Here is a 23281-nt window from a genome sequence, read left to right as displayed (position 1 = left end):
ACTACATGTACAACTCTCTCCTAATTAGCCATTACAGGAGAAAAGGAAAGGTGATTAAAGATTGTGGGGTAGGGAGACTCACACTTTGCTCCCAGGGATCCCCAGGCATATGGTCAGTTATGAAAACCACTGCCACAAATACCCTGATTCTCAGTTGGCGCCTCTTCACAAGAGCTGGTTCAAGGTTAAAGCCTAGCTGTATGCCTTTCCTTGGTGAAAGGGATGGCTATTAACCCCTAGGGAGTTGGGAGGAGTCATACCCTAGGCCAAGGAGGCCTGACCATGCAATTTCCAGTTGTCAGGCAAGCTTTTCCTTCCCCATCAGCCTGTCCTGTCCTGTGGAGGGGAAAGGCTGTTCTCTCTGTGTGAATCAGGTGCAGTCAGGCCTGATGTCAGGTAGCCTACTCTCAACATGCATTCTTCCCAGTTTTTAGTAATCTTTCCTCTTCCCGAAAAGCCTGCAGATGCTGTCATCCCCACAAATTTACCCACCAGGTAAAGGGAACAATTAGGGTTAGGGTAGGGAGCTTGACTCTGTGGTGTGGGCTATACATTTAGAAATATCTGTCTCTAGTGGGATTCCCTAGACATGGGATGAGGGCTACCAGAAGGTCTCTCTTCGAACTGCCTCCCAGGGAGCAGAACGGCTGATAAAAGACATTAGTAGTTGGGGAGTCACGGCCCTATCCTAGGTGCGCTCCTGCCATTTTACTTCCCTGGTGGTCAAAGTAGTTTGATTCCTGGTGGGGGTTGCAGTCTGCCATAATTCCAGAGCAGAAATGGATTAAAAAGTCAATGGAGCAACGTTACAGCACCCAGAGCAGCCACTGTATGAACATATTTTCGCAGCCAGCAACAGTATTACCCAGATTGGCCATGAATATGATGCACGATCCCACAGGGGGCTATTAGGAGCGCTTCCGCTACAAGCAAGGAGAGACTGTTAGAGAAGCCACTGGTGACGTCACATACTTAGCACTACAGAGGTAGAGGTGGCATTAGTGAGTTTCATACATTGATGCACATAATGATTTACCAAACCCAACACATCAATAATCCCCCACACTTACCTTTTCACACATGCATAAAATCCGGCATCCTCTGACTTTGCAGGGAAAAATGCAACTGTCTTCTCCACCACATAAATCCTAGAAAGATTGTCTGTAGTTATAGATATATTGCTATCTTTCTTGAACCAGGTAAAGTTGTAGGCCACATCAGTGTCCTCAGAATTCAGCAAGCCACATCGAGGGCAGTCCAAAGAAATTGGTTCGCCTTCCAACACGAAAGTTTGAATAGACTCAGTACTACAGTCTTCACATTGCTCTACACATAAACGAGAAACAAGTGTTATAAAAAAGCATCACGCAGATGTAGGAAGTTCAAAGTCAGGTCAGCACACCCGCAAGCTCTCACATGCAGCACTTTCACAACTGCTATAAACATTCCTCAATTGTCAGAGCCTTTAGTAGTGAGAGGTTGTACAATGTTATTTTTTTATGTAACATGGTGTGTGCTTGATGGTAACCATACAAAAGTCATAATTCTACATAAGGGCACACTATTAAACAGAAGTAGAAATACAAAGAAATCATTAAAAAGTCAAGCGGTCTGCTTTTAGGTTTGAAAAAACATTTATTAATGTGTGAGTGTGAAGAGATTTGAGAAAGGATGGATGTGTGAGGAATGATGACTTAGTAGATGATTAAACAGAAGTGCGAAAATATGGATGAATGAGTGATATTGTTAGAGGTGACTGAACAAGAATAATTGTGAATGGAAGGATTATTGTGAGAACTTTCCATCCCCCCTATGTTACCTCCAACACTTTTTTCCGCTGTCATTCTCCTTCACTTCCTACTCCAAAACCTAATAACTCCTAGACAGTACATAAAAATCGTTATCGACCTGAATACTCTTTATATCCAGTCAATGATCCGAAATGCATCCTCCAACTCATGCCCAGCACCTTATTACTGCAACAATATCCCATACCTGTCTTCTCAGCATACACCCTTCAAGCTCCTGCATCATCTAGTAATGCCATACATTACCCCCACATTTCCTTTGTGTCCCCTTCACAATCCAATTACATTATCCCATAAACCCACAGGCCACCTCCATCTACCCAATGGCACCTTCATCACTACTGGTCCAGCCTCAAGTGCCTTCTTTTGATCACTCGCACGACCACAGCATCCACACTCATCTGCTATCTTGCATACCCGCTCTATCACCCACATACCGTCCATGTTCCATAACTTTCCATGCCATCCTCCATCACCTTTTATGATCCATGCATTACCTCCACACCCCGCTCCTCTGGATGCCACCCTATCACCTAGCTCTCACCCACTGCGTCCATCCAAGTCAGTCTGGTAATGCAGTGCCCTCGCTACATAGATATCAGCTACAAAAATCCCCTAGTCTGGCCTTCCTCCTCTGTCGGCTGGTGAGCCCCTGCACTGATGTATTGCTTTCAGTCCCCACATTAAATGCTCCAGCGTCCTCTTTCCATGCACTCCTGTCAACATATACTTCTTTCAGAAATGTGAGTAATGCAAGTAGCCTAACAAAAGAGTCACACTGGTTGTGGTCAAGCTAGTTTTATTACAGCTCAGGGGTGATAAGCAGTGTCAGACCTCTCTAGCCTGTATAGTTATCTACATCAGGGCAGCTGCTAGAAGCAAAGAAAAGAACACTTTAACCGCATAGGGTTATTAAGACCAATTGAAAATGGCTTTAAGTGTTAAAATTAAGGATATTCTCACATGTACTGAACTGATACTTTGTCCAAGTTCATATTTTTTACTTAATGCAAATACACTAATATCCCAGAGGCTATCCCACGAAAGGAAAAGTCCAATCTGAGTACATGTTGTTGAGAGAAAGAGACAGTGAAGTGACATATTAACCGGCTTCAGATGCAAAGAACCAGCAGCAGTTAAGAAAGAGACGCAATTCGATTAAATATAGAGGTAGGAAAAAGTAAAGGAATAGTGCGAAATAAATATAAAAATTTAGGAAAAATGAGCATTTTCAGCACATTACTACGACCATAGAGAGATAAATGGAGATTATCCAGCCTTTCTAGAGTTTTATTTGCAGAAGCAATTACCGGATCCGAGTTTAAGCAGACTATCTTGTCAATATCGGCTGTTATTTTTATATCTAAATATGTGGCCTCGGTTTCAAAATGCATATCGTGTGGTCTTCCTGAATCTGAATGAAGCAATTGAGTCTTAGATACATTTAGCTTATATCCAGAATATCTACCGAATTCTTCCGATGCCTCTATCAGCTTAGGTAAAGCAGTCTTTATATCAGTAGTGACTATAGCGATATCGTCTGCATATGCAAACACTTTTTATATTTATTTTGCACTATTCCTTTACTTTTTCCTACCTCTATATTTAATCGAATTGAAAGAATGTCCTCTAGGTTTCTCTGGAGTTACCATAGATCTAGAAGAGCTTTGAAAAAATGTACTTTACCAAGAAATAGAGGGGGATGGGCAATTCCTAATTTTCAGCTATATTTTTGGTCTATTTTTTTTAAAGAATATGGGCGTCTTACTTGTTAGTGAAGTAAACCTGGATGAATCAGTAAGACCATCAATATATGAGATGGTATTAGGAGAAGAGGCTCGTCAGTGTTTGGTCTGCATTATCGAGCCCAGTTATTATAAAAAAACTAAGTTTAAGATTATTATAACTGCTTTTGAGATTTGGAGGAAAATCAAAAAAAGAATTGGACTCAGCTCTAATTTCAATTATTATACACCAATAATAAATTGCCCTTTGTTACCGGACATTTTTAAAGATGCAATTATGCTTAGATGGCATCGGGCTGGTATAAGTCAATTGGGAGAATTATTTGATGGTCAACAGATATCTTCCTTTACATATCTGAAACAAAAATATGATATCTCTCGGCTGGAATTCTTTAAGTTTTTACAGGTTCGCAGCTACTTAGATAGAAAAAGGGCTGATAATCAAATTCTGTTTCAGAAGGTTAAGATTATTGAAGAAGTAAGGAAAAGATCGAAAATCGGTTATATTTATCAACTAATGTTGGCAAAGTATCAGGACGACATATCAGTGTTAGAAGATAAATGGCAATTAAAGTTTGGTTTGGAAGGAATCGAAATGCATAGGATTATAGAAATATCCACTAAAACGCTATATAGTGGTTCGTTAATAAGTCAACACTTTATGTCTATCTACGACTTATATTATACACCCGCTAAATGGGCACATGACAGAGTGAATAAATGTAACCGATGTAGATTTATTGCTGCAGATACTATTCATATGTTCTTTTTGTGTCCAAAATTAACCCAATTTATTAGAGATATAGAGTATTTTTGTCTACTTCATTAGGTGTTCAAACACAAATTACCGCAGAACTAATTATTTTGGGCGCACAAACCAGTAGAGATAGCACTAGAACAGATATGGAAGATAGATTCCTCTTTATATGTATGTCAATTTTTCGATGCTGTATTACAACCCAATGGTTGGATGCCGAACCACCTGTATTTAGTAACTAGCAAATTAGATTATTATCTGTTTATTACTTGGAAATGGCCGTTTATAAAACAAAGGGTAAGAGGAGGAGATTAACTGGTCAGAAATTATGGACTCCACTTTCTAACTGGCTATAAATCTAATTCTCCTCTTTGTTTTTTTGTTTTGTTTGCAGTTAAATTATGGATTGTACCTGCTATGGATTTATTCGGATGATGGTATACTTATGCTGTTATGTATTTATATATTGTTTTTGTCTTGGCTGTCTGATGATATAAAAAACCAATAAAGAAATTTAAAAAAAAAAAAAAAAGAAAGAGACGCCCAGCTGAGATACAATAGATTAAGGTGCTGAAGCCCAATGCCACTTGGGGGTTGCACTTTGTCACTACTTGCAGCGCCTTAAGAGAGATGAAAATGTTGAGGGGGCTCTAAAGGGCAGGGGGGGAATGGGACAAGGGCAGGGGGGGAATGGGACCAAAAGCAGACCTTGCAAATGTTGTCAGACCAGCGCATATACCGTATGTGGCAATCAGTCCCAGCAAACAGGCCGACCCACTGCGAGCCCATTGAACATATTTTGAATAAGTGAATTAATAAACAGAACATCATAGTATTGAAGAGAGCCCTCTCCAGTCCTAGGCACACACTAGGGGCAGTGGCGTGGCAATGGCGGGAGAGGCCCTAGTGCGAGTAAAGAGCATAGGGCCCAAGCCCAGGTTAATAAAGTACAGCAATAATCCAGATTCAGTGGGCCCCTTCAGGCCTCCAGGCCCTGGCGCCACTGCACCTGCTTCACTATTGATAGCTATGCCTCCTACTAAGGGCGAGGGGAGCCAAGGGGGAGTGCACTATCATAGGACCCCCCACTCTCCTATGGCAGTAACTGACAGCACTTCATTTAACATTCTGTAAAACAAACTACATGTATTTGCCCCTCATCTGGCTGCAGTTATCGTTCTTTATGTAGGAATTACAGACTATAAAACCAATTGCAAAAACAGATGTTTGTTTGAAGTTCGTGCCGGCAGATACTGCGAAGATTTGCATCCATACTTTAAAGCCCTGTGTTTTGGGAACTTGTTTTAAAGTGTGTTCAACAGCTAGATGTCCCTATGGCCCCCCAGCACCAAAACCAGCCCCCCGTGCACCAAAACAAGACCCCACCTTTCCAGCCTCACAGGGAAATGCTTAGGGGCAGATTTACATGCCTCTTGCGTCATTTTTGCGCCACAGTTGCGTCACTTTTTATGACGCAGCAGCAGCGTAAAAATGAGGCCCATTTACAATGTGACGCATCTAGGGAGATGCGTCACATTATAAGGCCCTGCGTCACATTATACCTGCGTCAGGTATAATGTATGCAGGGTGGGCGTTCCAACGCATAAAAGCCTTGTAGAAGTGATGCAGTGAAATCTACAAGATTTCACTGTGCCACTTCTAGGACGCCACTGCGTCAAATTCTTACGCCTGCTTGAAGCAGGTGTAAGGAGTGACGCAGCACAATGCGGATAGGCATCCCCCTGCATTGCTGGAGTTGCGTCGTGCTTGCGACACGACTCCAGCAATGCGTGACTTTTGCGTCAACAGATGTGTCAGAATTTCTGACGCATCTGTCAATCTTTGCGCCATGGTGCGCCGTATTGTAAATACGGTGCATCCTTAGTGGCGCAAGGGTTTCTCAAAGTGGCGTAGGGAAAGTGACGCATCTTCACAGATGCGTCACTTTATTGTAAATCTGCCCCTTAGTGCCCAACAAGGCCAGTCCGGGCCAGCCAAATGGGGCGTGGCTTTACAAAAGTAACTAATCTCTAAACAAGAGGTATGTCACTCTTGTCGTGAGTAAGAGTGTGGCTGTAATTCTTAAATCAAGTCTTCCCCAACAAAAAACAACTATTATGAGCATGAAACAAAATATCTAATGTAACACTAAAAAGCACCCGTATTCTGGGCAATAAGAAATATAGGGCTTAAATTGGCAACTGCTCTCATGGCTTTCTGTTCCTTTCAGATTTTTTTCTTTTCATGCTCGTATTTTTAGACCTATTAATACACTTTTGGCCAGTAAAGGTGAAAATCCATATGCAAGAAGCACCTGTAAAAATGACTAACTTTAGGCAAATAGGCACATAGCAAGCGAGACAAGAGCAGAGACACGTTTAAGGTTTCTAGAGGAGTACAGCATTTTTTTTTAAATTGAAACTCTGTCAAACTACATCTGTCCGTACCAAACTACATAAAAATGCTTGCAGGCAAATTTGTGACACTGCCTCTGCATCAACCTTGGAGACCCCAAAGAGAAACACAAGCAGGATGGCGTGGGTAAAGTTACTTAATGTACAGATATGAACAAGATTAAAAGGCACGCACTGTTCTTTGCCCAGGAAAGCAAGCATTTAGGAGTGACAAAGCATTTTTAGATCTCGCCTAGACATCAAATGTCCTGACTCATCCAAACCATTTGCTTTCCATTAGCAGGCTCAGAGCCCGCCCATTGCTTACTATAGGTTGGCTTCATCGTCACACTCATTGGCTTGTATCATATTTGTCAGCTGCCATAGGCTTAATTTTTCTTCATCTGTCTGTCCCTAGCATGAAATACGGCCACATTATTTGTGTCATTTCACTGATCACCAATGTAGGTGCTACTTTTTCTTTGTTTTTAAGAACTCTACTAGTCTTTTTCAGTTGGCTTCCTGATGTATTTCACTTCCTTCCGTCCCTCCAGTGTTGTCTGAGTTGGTTGCCCCACGCACCCTTTCACAATTGTGGTTAGTGTGGCTTGCCCCCAACAGTCCTCCCTCGTTGCCCATGTTGATTGCGCCCATCTGGACTCTGTCCTTCCACTGCTGTCCATGTTGCCTACCCCATTTGTCTGTTGTTGACCATCTTGCTTGACCCCAACTGGCCCCTCCTTTCATGGTTACCAGAGTTGTTTTCCACAGCCTACCCCCTCCTACTGTTGTTGCTGGTGTTGTTTGCCTCCACCTGCCACCCCTTTTATTGTTACCCATGTTGCTTGCCCCCACCTGCTCTCCCTCCTTCCACTGCAGTCAGTGTTGCTTTACCCTCCCTCTTTTGTCCTTGCTGCCCCACCCCTTGCCATAGCAACAAACAAAAAGAAACTATGATGCAGTCAGTGCTGTCCGTATTATAACGCTTCCCCCTCACCCTTAATGTTATCTCCATCCTCTCTCTGTGTTGCTTCCCACGCCCCCTTTCCTCCCTCCAGTGTTACTCTGTGTTGCTTGCCCCGACCAGTGCCACTTCCGTTGTTGTCCGCGCTGATTGCTCCTCCCACCCATGCGCCCTCCCGATGTTGTCCATGTTGCCCCCACTACCGCCCCAAAAAAAATAGCGTAATGACGTGGACATCACTGGCAAAATCAAAGTGCTCCCCCATCTGCACTTTCTGCTGCCTCCCCACTCCCTCCATGTTGCCTTCCGCCACGCCCTCCCTGCAGCAATTAAAAAAAAAAAAGCATTATGATGTGGCCAGCACTGGCCACATTAGAGCATTGTATTTTTCTTTTCTTTTTTTTTTTTAACTTTCATTCATCTTGTACAACAGCCATGCTGTGAACAAAATCGTTAAAACATTGGCAAAGCCAATACATTGTGTAGTCGCGATCTATTGGTTTGGCCAGTGCTTATTCTTTATTTTGGATTGATGAGTGCCATTGCATGACCTTCAGGACTTTGGGAATCATCACAATCTACGATGCACTAACCACCTTTAGTATTGTGTGGTGCAGCGCAAAACTGCCCACTCTTTACGCGTCACTATAATCATAACGAAAATGATACCTGACACAGGAAATGAACATGCACTTTGCACACGAGTCTTATGTGACACAATGATTTATGCTAAGAAAAAGTAATGCTATAAACACAATTACAAATTGCTTTTAATAAAGATGGACAATGGACCTTTATCGAGATGTTACAACTAAAGTGGTGTTGCCTATGGATTTTATGGCTTATAACATACCATTTGCCCAGAACTGGAAAATGACTTTTTGCCTTGGCTCACAGCAGAACTCTTTCCCTCGGAATCTTGTGGACTTCCTTGCTGTGCCCCTTCTACAGCCCCATGCAGAAATCCCTTTGAACCCTTTGCAGACTCCTTTCATGATTCCTCACTATCCCTTGAATGGACTTTGAGAGGTTTAGACCTCAATGACTCCTTTGGACTTTACCTTAAGTGTGGCTAGACAGACATTAATTTACGACCCACTGAAGACTTTTAACCGAGCTTCCGAGATGCAAATGCTAGTTCCTCCATATTTGCATTGGTTTCTCCGATGGAACTCTTTCACTTCCGAGATTCTTTAAAGAACTGAACCATTCCTCCCCTTTGGATTGCGCTTGCAATAATTAGATTACTAATGTATAGATGAGATAACTTAAGATTGTTTTCAGAGCATCAGCTATCGGTGTTGTTAGCTTGTATCACACTGATTGTCTACATTACATTGATTTGTCTAAATTTCTTTAGGAGACTTGGTCTCACTGTTGCAATTGTGTATTTCTATAGCATGGCCTTAAGAGTGGTCTATTTGAATTTGATTACTAATTTGTAATAAACACCCTTGAACTTGGCTACTGATTCCTGGTCCTCATTGTGTAGCCAAATGGATTGCAATGTTAATGTAGAGGTTTACTGCCAACTCACTTTCCCCTCAGTGTGCACAAGCAAGATTATTCGGAGGACCAAGAGTAAGTGTAAAAACGCTGGATCAAATCTGGTAGCACTTCGGATGGTTTGTCCACTGACATGAGGGAGTTAGGGTGTCTATTAATAAATTGCCCAAGCTCAGTCCAAATCCCAAACCCCATGGTTCGGTCAGGGAAGCGATGGACTATCGCTGGTGCGGAGATGACTTGTAGCAGCCGAAGAGTGTGAGTAATAATAGAAATGCACGGTGCAATTGCTTATGCTAAGATTGCAGTGTTTTGCAGTGGCTGTGTGATGTAATGCGGAGATGATTTAAGTTGATGTGTGAATGTGGCGCTTAATGCAGAGAAGTTATGTTATGTTATGTTAAAACGGGTCTTTTATAGCGCACGGCTACTCCGAGGAGTGTCCCGGCGCTTTAGCAAAAACCCGTGAGGTAAAACAGGGTAGATGGAGCAGCCAAAGATTACTGAGAGAAAAGCCATGTTTTCAACTCTTTTCGGAAGGTCAGCAAGTTATTGACTTTCCTCAAGGAGACGGGTAGAGCATTCCAACATTGGGGTGCCAGATGACGGAAAGAGCGACCTCCAATTCTAGCCCGTTTGATGGAAGGGACAGTGGCCATGGACAAAAAAGTAGATCTCAGAGTTCTGCTAGGAACATAGAAGGCCAAACGCTTCCTGATGTATATAGGCCCTATCAGATGGAGTGCCTTATAGGCAAGGGCTAATGCCTTAAAGGTGATCCTTTTGGACATCGAGAGCCAATGCAGCTTTCTCAGCAGCTCAGATGCCCTCGCTCTCCGCTGCAGACCATAAATGGCTCTAGCAGCGGAATTCTGCACAATCTGCAAACGTGAAAGAAGAAATTTAGGCAGCCCCAGATAGAGCACATTCGCATAATCAAGGCGAGAGCCTATCAGTGCCTGAACAGTTATCTTTCTGTGGTGAAAAGACAGCAGTGGAAGAAACTTGCGAAGCATCTTCAGGATACCAAAGCATTTACCCACGAGGCCAAGGATCTGAGGTCTGAAAGAGAGACCATCATCAATCTGAAAGCCTAGATTTTTTACAGTAGACGAAGCAGCTGCCGGAGGAAACATATCGGCAGGCCACCATGTCTTCCAACTGGGGTCCAGGGGGCACCCAAAAAAGAGCAATTCCGATTTGTCGGAATTACATTTCAGACTGTGCTGCTGAAACCAGTCGAAAACGGCCCCCAGACAGTCTCTGATCCGTAAGCCGTCAAAGTCAGAGCCCTTTGCACAGGTAAAGAGGAGCTGGGTGTCGTCAGCATAAGATATAATCTGGGCACCGAACGCCTCCGCCACTGCCGCCAGAGGAGCCATATAGATATTAAAAAGAGTGGGGCTTAAGATGGAACCCTGAGGCACTCCGACTTCCAAAGACGGCATCTCGGAAGAAAAGGGGGGTGCCCAGACTGTTTGCCGTCGGCCGGTCAAAAATGATCTGGACCAATTTAGCACCGTTCCCCGAAGTCCAATCTCCCAGAGTCTTGAAAGGAGACCGTCGTGGGGAACGGTGTCAAAGGCCGCCGACAGATCCAGCAATACCAGGATGGCCTTTCCTCCAGTGTCTAATACCTCCCTAATGGCATCGGTGATTTCAAGAAGAGCGGTCTCTGTGCTCATATTCGCACGAAAACCCGATTGGGTATCATGCAGAATATTATTGCTCTCGATGAAGGTAGAAAGAGAGGCATGCACATGTTTCTCAACCACTTTTGCCAGAGCAGGGAGGAGGGAGATAGGCCTATAGTTGGAATGGATTAAAGGGTCCAGATTGGGCTTTTTGACTAGCGGCAGGATCAGGGCGTGCTTCCAAGCTTGGGGGACTACTCCAGTGCTCAGGGATCTATTTAGCACTGGATTAAGCAAGAAATTCAAGGCAGGCGCTACTCGTCCAAGACATTTAGCAGGGCAGGGATCCTGCAGGGAGCCGGATTTCAGCTGGGAGAGGAGATCTAGTGAGGCTGCGGGTAGTAAAGGCGAGAATTCGGATAAAAAAGACCTTCCACCACCCCGGATGGAGACAAAGCCGATCTAATCTCGGGTGTGGATGCAAGGCTCACAGGGGGAAAAGTACCTTGAATGGATTTAATTTTAGTCGTAAAGAAGATTGCGAGTTGGGCAACCCAGGATTCAGTGTGAGAATGTGAGGGCAGGATAGAAGTAGGGGAGACAAACTCCTTAACGATGCGAAAGACTTCTTTACTTATGTTTTCAGCATCGTCAATCCTTTTTTCGAAATAGGCTTTTATTCCAGCCATAATATGGCTGTGATACAGCTTGATAACTTCCCTATATTTCATTTTGTCCCCGGGATCGTACAAGCGGCGCCATGCCCTTTCGGCTTTCTTACACTCACGTCGCATCTCACCAAGAGAGGGAGTGAACCATGGGGCAGAAACGCGACGACAAGGTTTGCTAGACGTTTTCTCGGGAGCTAGCTCCTCAAATCTGTCCACAAGCCACCTCTGTATCAAATCCAGATCTTCCTCTAAACTACCGGATGGCTGACAGGGGTGGAGAGATAGAGCGTGTGTCAGCATTTCAGAGGTCACCTGATGAAAAGGCCGTGTCATCCCTCTAGAGCATTTCAGCGGTCTTATGGAAGACACGGTGGTAGAGGGGATATGAAAATTTATTAAATAGTGGTCAGACCACAGTACCGGGGCCAGGGGAAGCATATTAATCACACTGGTGGAAAAAACTTGATCAAGGGTATGGCCTTTGTTATGAGTTGGAACAGAGATATACGGTAACAAACCCAGAGGGGCTGTGATATCCCACAATTTACCAACGTCTGCATTGCTGCTCGTATCCATATGAAGATTAAAGTCACCCAGCAGTATACAATGCTCAGATTTTACGCAAAGTACAGAGAGCGCAGCCTGCAATTCCTCAAAAAAAAGACCTAACGGACCCGGTGCTCCATAAATTAAAAGCCCAACACAAGCTTGGTGAGGAGACAGGGAAAGGGTGAAACCAAGAGATTCACATCCCGCGATGTTATTAATCTGAAAAGTCGCACAGGGAAAACGCTTGTCGACCACCATAGCCACCCCACCACCTCTACCTGCGGCCCTGGCAGTCCTGATGATGATATATTCTGCAGGAATAGCATTGACTAGATCAGGGCCGGAGTACTCTCCCAGCCAGGTCTCTGTTAGAAAGAGACAGAGCGGCTTAGACTCCGACAGCAGATTGAAAACATCCAGAGAATGTCTGCTAAGGGATCTGGTATTAAGGAGGAAGCAGGAGTGGTAAGTGGGCAGACTCGTGGGAGATACTGCTGTGGGTTTGACCAGACGCCAGCCGCAACCGGGGCAGCTCTTCTTCAGTGCCCGTCTCGCAGGGAAAACGCAGCGGCAATGAGCCGCCTTGCTTTGTAAAGAGAGAAGCTCAGCAGAGGAGTAGAGGCGCATAGTGGCAGAGCAATCTGAGAGCGTCGCGAGGGGAAGAGCTACGTCCGTTATAGTCCGTTATAGTAGTTATTGGCGCCGTCGTGGCCTAAGATCCAGGAATAAGAGATATGAAGTCAGGTTACAGTGTATAAGGCACTGGGGGTAGTTGTCTGCTGTGTCGTGGTGCTGGTCATGAGACATCTTCAACAGTATCTTTGAGATAGGGACTTTACTTTGTTTGATAGTGAGAGGTGGTTGGTATAGTTGCTCTAAGTGGACAGGGAGTAACCATACCAATACAAGTAAGATCTCACTTGTTGAGGTTTCACCTGCAGTGAATGATACAATAGGTTGGAAAGATTTGTTTCAACTGCCTCCTGTGTGTGAATAATTGCAATTCTTTAGTGGAGCAGACAGAGTTATTTGTTAAAAACTGCTTGCATTTGTTTTGCGTATATTGCTTAAAGAACATGCTTGAGAGAAAAATGTAAAGGTGGCTGAGCTGCTGGAAGTAGCGGCATTGAAGTCACAGTGTGCCCATTAGAAGAAGCACCACCTGAAGGTATGCCAGGTCGCAATTTGGAAGTAGATGTGGGTTTCCATAAATAACTTTGGCTCGAACAATGGCATAGGATCACTGAGAAAGATAGTACATTACAATTTCAACGTTATGGAACATTTAATTTGAGAATTATTGAGAACTTGAGGAGGACATGGTATGAAATGTAACTGCCTCCTAGACCTACAAAAGATGAAGCACTTAATACTTGGGAACATGCTGCCCATCTTAACCAAAGAGAGAGAGAGAGATTTCAGGGGAGAATTAGGAAAGCCATACTCACTTGAGCAGATGCTAGATGGGATGCAGTACAAAAACATTGAGAACTGACATAATTGAGGGAACTAGATTATATTCTGTATTGGCAAATGAAGGAGAAGAGAAAGGGAAATGCAAGGAAAAGAAAAAGAATAAAGTGAAAGAAAAGACCGAGAATAATCCTGAGGATAGTGACACCGAATTAGATGAGGATTTTGTGACTGAATTATTGCTAAATCGTCCACCCCATGTAATGAAACGCAGACTAGTGGACCAAGTAGTGCACCCATTGGTGGGACTTTTGATGTGCCTTCGGCATCATTCAATGTGGATTCAAATTTAGTCGAACAAAGTTCAGAAACGACAGTTCCTTTTACTTTACATGCTCTAAATGCCCCCAATGCATTGACAGTTGCGGTCACTATTGGACCATCTGTGCCTTTATATAGGCCTGGATCAGGAGGAAATGCTCCACATAATGCTCCATGGCTGTTCCTACTGGGAATAATGCTGCAGCTTATAATTTAACAAATTCAGTAGCAAGACAGGTTCCTCAAACTCCTATGGCTCCTGCACAAGGGAATACTTCAGGTGTTTCAAATGCAACATCTACTTCAAATCCGACTGGGATTGACTGGTCCAAAAGGGTTCCTCAGAGACCATCACCTTTTTTCTTGTCCAACTCAACTGCCCCATCAATGTTGAACTACAGTACCCCTTGCGCAGAGATACCTATGGGGACGCCAACTTCTGACATGTCACTTTTGCACCTACCGCCTGGTTTAAGCAGTAGTACTTATAGTGGAAAGATAATTCTTAACACCCCATCAGAATAACCAGGTCTTGCAGCTCAAGAACTTAATGATTGGTTCAAAGGTATAGTCAAACCTAAAAGTAGTGGGAATCCTGGAATAAGTGGAAGAGCCACTGCTCAAACTCCTGAGAGAGAAAGAGTCATGGATGTGGCCAAGTTGAAAATAAAATGTGAAGACTTGATAATTGGCACTCTTAGTTCATCTCGATTAGAGTTCTATCACAATGATGAATTGTTATTCCTCTGTAAAGACATCACTAGACGAGTAGGACAGGCTTATGATATACCAACAGAAATAGCTCAGAGACACAGAGTTGATCTCCAAAAATTAAAAGCCTAGACAAGCTACAGGTTGAGCATTAGCAACTGAGACATTGCAAACATGCGTTCACCAGAGAAGGATGATGAAAATGTACACATGCTTCCCATGGAGAAGTGTCTCCTGGTGTTATGAACCCCAATGTACCCCAATATAGGCCTAGGTAGATGCACAGCCTTTTACCTACATTTGTCCTACCTTGCTCTACATAATGGTTTGGCGATGACCTTTTGCCTAGTTATGTGCCAAATAAATGTCGTGTGGTTTTCTCCGAAAAGCTAGCCTTATTTATTATGCATGAGGATTCTTAGTATCACAGTGGGATTACCATATTCTGTATAATAACTCTTTACAAGGGTCATCTCTATCGTCATCCTTGAATGACAGGTCTACAGTCCCATTTTAGGGACATTCCCTGAGGGCACCGTTTGGGTATATAAGCACCACCAGGCACATGCATCAAAAGAAAAACCAGTCGCATACGGGCAGATTCTCAGAATCTGCCCCTTTGCGACCGGTATTTTTGCATTTGGGATGCATCATCCCAAATGCAAAAATCGCAATATAAGTCATCTCTAAATTGCGATTACTTAAATTGCGATTGCATTTAAGGAATCGCAAATTGAGATTCCTTAAATGCAATGCAGTAAAGTAATAACATTAGCGATTTCTCTAATAGGGGGTGCAAATTACCATGAAGTTGAACTTCATGGTAATTTGCAAAACCTTTGAAAAATGCACTTTTGTGCATTTTTTAAAGTTTCATATTGCGCACACACATGCCCTTAGGACATGTGTGTGTGCAACATATGTGCACAGGTCAATTCCAGGGGTGCAACAGGGTGTCCTTTTAACACCCTTGCACCCTGAAATTGCATGCGCAATTTGCGAGTACCTATTCGTACTCGCAAATTGTGCTTGCAATTTCCCATTCCTTCCTATGTGCCTGTAGGCCCATAGGAATGAATGGGAAGCTATTCCTTATTTGCGACTCGCAATTTGCGGGTCGCAAATAAGGAATGTGTAGGAATCGCTAATATTATAGCGATTCCTACATGCATAGGATTTTGCGAGTCCTTAATTGCGAATTCTTAATATTCGCAATTAAGGAATCACAAAATCCTAGCTTGATGCATGTGCCAGCACATCTTCGCTGGGCAAACCAGAGGAGAAGCTTCCATGCTGACACTAGACGATGGATTCCCTACACGCCGAACCTCCAGCACACGGTGATCTGACATCCTTTCCGGTGTGTCCACCTCGAGACCAAGCGGGCTCCTTCGTCCTTACCCATCAGGTAATGGGGTTGGTTTTTACTAGGGGGATTCTTGGCTACACGCCTGCATACATTCTAGGTACACTTCGGTACACTTAGCTAGGGTTTACATCTTAGTAATACTCTCGATTTCTGCCATGTATTGATATGCCTGAAAATATGCACTGTTTTAGCACCATTGTAGGATTCTACCTTTTTTCCGCTTTGCTGATGCTTGTAATCATATACATATGTGTCTGTCTAATGATTGTCGCAGCAAATACATTTTACACTAGAATGACACTGTTTCAATAAATACTCATTGAAAACGTCTTCATCATTTGTTTTGTGTGTTTCTCTGAGAATAAGTAAGCACGAGTGACTGAGTGAATAGTACTGCACTGTTTCCACAATCCCTGAGGGGTTCAAGAGTTATCATGTTCAGTGGTTGCCAGAAAACTATTCGCTCCTTGGTCTTAGGCTTATAGTGGCACTGCGATCTAGCTGGTCTATTGGCTAACTTATCCTGCAGGGGTGTCTGGAATCAGTTTAGACACCAATCCCTTACTTTATGTTATCCAAGTAATAGGCAGATTCTGCAGATTTGCAGAAACAACACAACATGGCGCCCAACATGGTTTGGTTCTAATTTAACCGTCAAATCTGAGTAGTTCAATCGTGCTTTCTCAGAGACCCCTACTCACATATACACATAGATGTCTGGGGTGGGAAGGTAAAAATCCACCACAGCTGAGTAGGTATATCCTATGTATTGGCTGTAGGTTTGTTCATGCGTTAAAAGGTATATTGTTGCCTACATGGTGTAAAAAACCTTCTCTTTCCCGTATAACAATTTCAAGAAAATATCTGTCGAAGATGGCGCTGGGGCTACTGGAGTACATGCAAATGCAGCACCAGAAGGAGAGCAGGAAGGTGCTCTTAACATTTCAGAGAATTGCAGCAATGCACTTACTTTAAAATTGGCAGATTTTGGGTCTCAACATTAGGTGGGACCGTAACCTTCATGATCGAGGCACACGAGGCATACAGGACAGAGGTGTTCTATTCTTGGGTTAAATTCCCTCCTGCAGATGCAATATCACATGTTTCTTTCTTATACTCCAGATGAAATACCAGAACAATGCTCTCCATACGAGGAAATAGAAGTTCCATTAACATACCAAGAGCATATAAACTGGTTTAAAGGAGTCCCCCCACATACCACAGAAAAAGTCAGACTCGGTCCGTCCAGCACAGACAGAGCGACTTGGCCAGTCCTAGCTGCTTACACACCACATCCAGAGATTGATACAATGCAAGTAGCAGACTTGCGTCCACTTCACAAAGAAATAATAAAACTATACATAAATCTTACACAGTTCGTAATGTGAACACTCACACTACAACCTACAAGGGTAACTCCTGCGACCCAGTTACAAGGGACTGCAACAAAAACGTGATTATGGAAAGAATGCCCACTAAACATGAGCAAATGCCTTTCAGGATAGCACAAAAAATAGCACAACTTGAGGCAGTTTTTCCACACACTGGCCCGCAAGAAATATTCAGAATACTGACAATTTGCTTGCCGATGGGAATACCTCCCCCAATAGAGGATTGTACCACTTGGGGTACAGTTTTCACTGCAATTTATACCAGAACAACCAGCACCCCCTCAATAGCAGTAACACCAGAAGTATTGAAACACATACAGAATGAGTACGGGGCAGAACCTGCCCTGTACTTAGGGATGAAATTGATAGGGAGTAGGTTTTCACAATTATGTTAGCTAACATAAAAGGGAAGGCAACAGGAGTGGCTATACGCCAACGCCTGAGGGAATGCACTCCTGCACAACAGGAGCGAGACTTACCAAAAATGATCGAAGATGCCTATATGTCACTGGGTTAGATAATTTGGAAGCTAGACCAGTGAAACCACCATTGATGGGAAGTCCTGAAAAGGACATCTCCAAGCAAGCACCGGATTCTTCTAAAATGAAATGGGACAATAAACAAACAAAAAGCAAGCAAAATGCATCACAATCACGGGGTGAGTCTTCTCAACAGGAACCTTCTGATCGGAAATATAACCTTAGAAACGGTGACAATATTAAGAAACCTGACAGGTATCAGGATACTGATACAGGTTCCTATAGATCCTTTCAGGGTTCATCCAAAAACTTCGAGAGTGAAGGACGGGCAGAACATAGATCAGAAGAGCGAGCAAAGCCAAGAGGCACACATCGCTCTTCAGAATATATTATCAAAAAAGAAGATAAACTCAAAACTAAACCTCAGTTTAAAAAGTAGAAAGTAGATGGACTTAAAATAAGAGATGCCCAGGCTACTGACGACCCTGTTTCTGAACAGGGAATGGGCTCTGACGATGTTAGACAGCGCAGCAGAAGTAACCATAGATTGCCAGAATCTAATGGAATTTCTGGTGACAGCAGCATTGAATGAACATATCACGATGGAGACACCTGATACAAGGATAAGTGTCCCACGTCGTCTTTACAAAATTACGCTCCTAATGGAGGTGGACATACCCAGGAAAGTGAAAGGTCTTTTTTGGGAGAACCTGACATACGGTTACGACATTCTCTTAGCTGAAAGAGATTGCTCGCTGAGATAGTCATGGCGTGCCAAAAGGGAGAAGATGTAATTTTATTGGCTTTCTCCGACCTCGCTCCAGAGCCACTTAAACATTCAGGAGTGGGCATTAGCCCTAGCTCCCGTAATTTACCACAATCATGTAGGGTGGGATGCTGAGTCACCTCCGCATGAAATCCCATTAATAACTACTCCAACTCCACAGAGGCAGTGCCCAATAAAACAAGACGCAAAGAAAAAAGGTCAGGGAGATCTTAGATCAACTTGAATACCAGGGTGTGACTGAAAATTGCACCTCTTCTATGAATAATCCTTTGTGTACCGTAATGAAACCCAACAATTCATACCATTTAGTTTTAGACTACAGGCATTTGAACACATGCACAAAAACATTTGAAGTACAAAATGCATACAGTGCAGCATTAATGAATAACATTGTGTAGAAAAAATGCAAAACATCATTAGATATATCAAATGTTTTTTTTGCCAGAATATAGGGCCTGGAAGCAGATATCTGACAGCGGTCTCAGTCCTAGGCTCTCAACGCCAATTTTGTAGACTGCTCCAAGGGTATAAAAATAGACCCCGGGTTGTTATCGGCGAGAGTCACAGAGTTACTTCAAAATTATGATGAGGAGGCATTGTCCCATGTCCTACGTCGGTGATATTTAACTGACGGACGATAAATTATTGGAAAACTTGAACAGGGTGAACAACATCATTTTGGGTCTGAAGTCTACAGTTTTACCTTTAAAAAAAAAACACCTCAATGTTCTGTTTTTAGGATATAAGCTCTCAAGTGAGAGGAAAAGCCTAGCAGACAATTTCTTTTTTTTTACAAGAATGAGCGCTGCTCCAACCTCCAAAGACTCTGAAAAACTTACAATCCATTTTAGGATTCTTAAATTTGGCAGAAAATAAATTTTAGATTATGCAGAAAAAGTAAAACCCTTCTACGGTTTAGTTAGACCTGATTTTTCAGTTTGACATTGGACACAGGAACACATAGATGGTCTACATTCCCCACAAACAGATATGACAGCTTCTAAACATTTACATACACGTGTTAATACCACAAACTTGGTGATCCGAATGGCCGCGGATCAATCAGGATACACGTACCTAACCTTCAATGAAGGAGAAACAGTACCCATTGTATACAAATCTTATGTGTGTACATACGCTGAAATGGGATTTGCATCCACAGAAAAAATGCTGACAGCAGTATAAACCGCTGTAGTGAGAGAAAAAGCACTAGCTCGCGGGAAACAAATAATAGTCGTTACTCTGGTACCAACCTTGGAGGCTTTTACCAAAGCGAGTGTTCCAAACTCAAAAGTCTTGCATCCACGATGGATACAATGGGCCAATTCTCTCACTGCAATAGATGTAGACTACAAATTTAATCCAACACTGAAAACACAAGCGTTTCTGTAGTACGAACAAGAATATCCTCTCCCGAATGAAATAATGCCTCCAGATCAGTATGACTACATCATTTACAGAGATGAATCTGCCCAGTCTGCCATAGGAAGTAAACAGCAATACAGGGTGGCATGTGCCATTGTGAAGGGACGTATGTGAGACGTCAAATTCCATCCTAGCAATATGCAGACGCAGTCTCTAGGAGATTGCATGGCACAGCTGGCAGAACTAAAAAGCCCGGATACTGGCACTAAAAAATACGGATCGGGAATTCCCCACACTTAATGTGTGCAATTCCTTTTATTGTGTCCAATCATACAACACATATCTTCATTATTGTGGCCAGAATGGGTTTAGAGATTCCAAAGGTTGCACAGTAAACCACAAGTTGCTTTGGGAACAAGTGGCAGAGCTGAAGACCAGCGTGCCGCGGGCTCACATAATTCACATGTTGAGTCATCACCGTGTTAGCGTACACAATGAAGGGAATTCACTGGCTAATGAAGCGGCCAAGGCAACAGTGCGAACTGCTGCCGTTGCTGCAATCACTCGTTCTAGCACGAGGACAGATAGAAAAATCATGGTAGCTGTCAACGCTATGTAATAACAGCTCAGCCTTGTCAACAGGCTTTACACTCAAGTACTCCTATAAGCTAGATGCGCAAAACATTCCATATGCTCAAATTCCAGGAGTGGGGATAGAGTAATATCATACATGGATTGCAGATTAGGTTTAATTCTAGATGCTCGTAAGTGTCTGGGTTCAGCACACGCAGGTATAACTGCAACAGTTTCACTGTTGAAACAACGTTATTGGTGGCCAGCTCTCACCAAACAGACCAAAGACTTTGTCCTTAAGTGTGACATCTGTCAGCAGATGAAGGGTTCCACCATAGCACGTCCACCCCAAACGCCATTACTGATATCAGACAGACCTCTCGCATGTGGCTATTTGGAACACTGCAGACCCTTACGCTCTGACGGGGCAGACAGGTATATCTTGCTGGCGGTCGATTCATGCTCTAGATTCCTGTGGGTTTGGACGCAGGGTTCGGCTGACCCTCAAACTGTTATAAAGGATTTGCGAGTCTTTAAAGGCACATACACAATTGGCACATTACACTCTGACCGTGGCCCTGCGTTTAGCTCACAGGCCTACATAGAAGCCATGGGAAGTTTGGGTGTGGTCTTGCAGTACTCCTCTCTTTATCATCCCGAGGGAAATTCAACTGTGGATAGGAAAAAACAAGACTTAAAGCAGTCCTTAACAGCAAGAGTATTAGGCTCGGGTGGCAGTTGGGTCAATCACCTATATGGGGTCCAGAGGGTACTTAATAACATGCCAGGAAGTTCCGTAGGAAGCTGTACTCCATATGAGGTCCTGTTTGGGACTAGAATGTGGGTACCCGATCTCAAAAGTGGCAGCGCATTGGCGGATGAGGAAAAGTTTGACATCAAAGATCATTTGGCTTTTTACAGGAACTCAATGAATTCCGGGCTTACAAAGCAATGTCCAAGTAAAACGCACCTCCACTGGGGAAGTGAAAGTTGTTCCGGCAAGACCTGCCTCAATCCCAAAGGTTGGGGATCTGGTCAGAGAAAAAAATAGTAAACAAAAAAAAATTTGGGCCACCTAACAGAACGCCTGTACCTGTCCTGGCCGTCAAAGGTACGAGAACTGTACTTCTTCTCACCGGCAAGAAAGAAAAGAGATTTGTCTCAATTGCTCTGATTAAACCACATCATGTGGCCGATACTGAAGAGTAGGCCTCATGGGCTCCTGGGTAGCCGTTGATCTCCTCTCACTACCATACAGGAAGTTCAGACAGAAAGATTGATAACATTTGAAGATTTAACTCTTCGACATGAAGGAATGGAAGTCGTGCCTGTTGAACCAGCAACAAAATACAAATGAAATAAAGATTTCAGTTCGGCCGAATACTGCCATCTATTTGAACATGTCTCAAAATGAGTCATCTACCAGTTCTACAAAACCTGCTGAGCTACCAAAGATAGATCGAACTGCGTCTGGCTACTTCATCAATTTCGATACCTTTTTTCTGGATCCAAGTGAACCTAGGTCACCGCCAGCTCCTGATTCCCACAAACAAAAAATACATGATTTTTTCTTTTGGCTGAAAACTACTTACTTTATTACACCCTGGCTAGAGCCCTGGATTGGAATTGGTCTACTCTTCCTGGTCCTTTGGATTAGTTTTGTGACCATCTTTTTCCTGCTCCTGAATGGACATTATCTCCCAGAACACTCTGCAGTACAACATGTGAATATGGTCCTAAAACCACATACATCATCACATCATAAACAAAGAGACCTGTCCTTAGTGAACATCACAGCAGTTCCGGTTCATGAAGGAACAGTATGGGACAGCATTGCATATGATGTATTTGGTCTTACTGAACTTTTGAAAATACTGCACTTATTTCAAATTTCTTTAAGTGATATCATCACCTCTAGTACTTTCTCTGATGATTGTTCACACTCTGGCTGAGTAGTAATGGAGTTGGGAACCCTTTGGAACACAAAGAAGTTGAAAAAAAACATTTCCTCCTTTACTACACAATACAGTACTTGAGTAGGATAGCTTAGAGGAGAAGATTATGTCAAGTGCTTTCCTTTTTAAACTGGAGTCAAGGAGTCGCCAAGGAAATACGATGCATTGAATTGCAAAAGGATTCTCAGCATCCCCCAACACCAATGTTTCAATCAAACTATAATGAAAGCACATACAGGATTATTGCATCCATTAATAGATGTGCCTGAGGTATTCTGTGACTTTAAACCACCTCCACAGTTTCACTCTAGTCCGTGGTGGATTTCGGTCTCGTTAGTGAACCTCTGAACTGACATGGAGTGATCTGGTTACCTTCCTATCAAGTCTCATGCTGTAGAGTGAAGATCTCAAATGGGGTAGGAGGTAAAATGTGCATGGAATCTGCTTTGGATTTCTTCAGGAGGCAAGAGCGATTGTATATTTTTAAGGTTTCAGGGACTAAATGCTAGTGAAGGGAAGCCATAGAAATAGAGTGATGTGAGGGTCTGGAAAAGGCTTTACTAACAAGTTAGTGGGAGGGTTTGATTTGGGTCGCAAACTTAGACAACGTTAACAGAGCAGAAAGAGAATGTCTTAAACTAGAACATGGATTGCATGTGGAGGAGCGTCCAGCTGGAAAGATGCAGAGGCTTTTCTCAATCTCATGCAGGGTAAATATTGTTTGTTGTTTTCAAAGCATGTTTGGAGGCCTTAAAAGAATTTTGATCAGCAAAAGGATCATTTTAAAGGAACTCTGGGTTGGTAGATTGAGGAAGATTTTGATTAAGTCATCAAACTGGTTGGTAAACTTTCCTAAATTACCTCAAGTCACTGCATAGTGCTATATAATC

General features: G+C 43.2%; 1 protein-coding gene across 1 annotated transcript in view; it reads right to left on the bottom strand.

Annotated features, from left to right (window-relative positions):
• The window catches only part of LOC146805510 (interleukin-1 receptor type 1-like), a 383185-nt gene that overhangs the window by 346289 nt on the left and 13615 nt on the right, over positions 1-23281 (bottom strand). The window contains exon 3 of the mRNA XM_085620511.1: positions 1071-1326. Coding sequence (XP_085476637.1) covers positions 1071-1326 — 256 coding nt within the window. The remainder of the gene's footprint in view (positions 1-1070; positions 1327-23281) is intronic.

The sequence above is a fragment of the Triturus cristatus genome, chromosome 8 (genome assembly GCF_964204655.1).
Source record: "Triturus cristatus chromosome 8, aTriCri1.1, whole genome shotgun sequence".
Classification (NCBI taxonomy): domain Eukaryota; kingdom Metazoa; phylum Chordata; class Amphibia; order Caudata; family Salamandridae; genus Triturus; species Triturus cristatus.
Note: the sequence above shows the minus strand (reverse complement) of the source record. Positions and strands in the feature narration are given on the sequence as shown.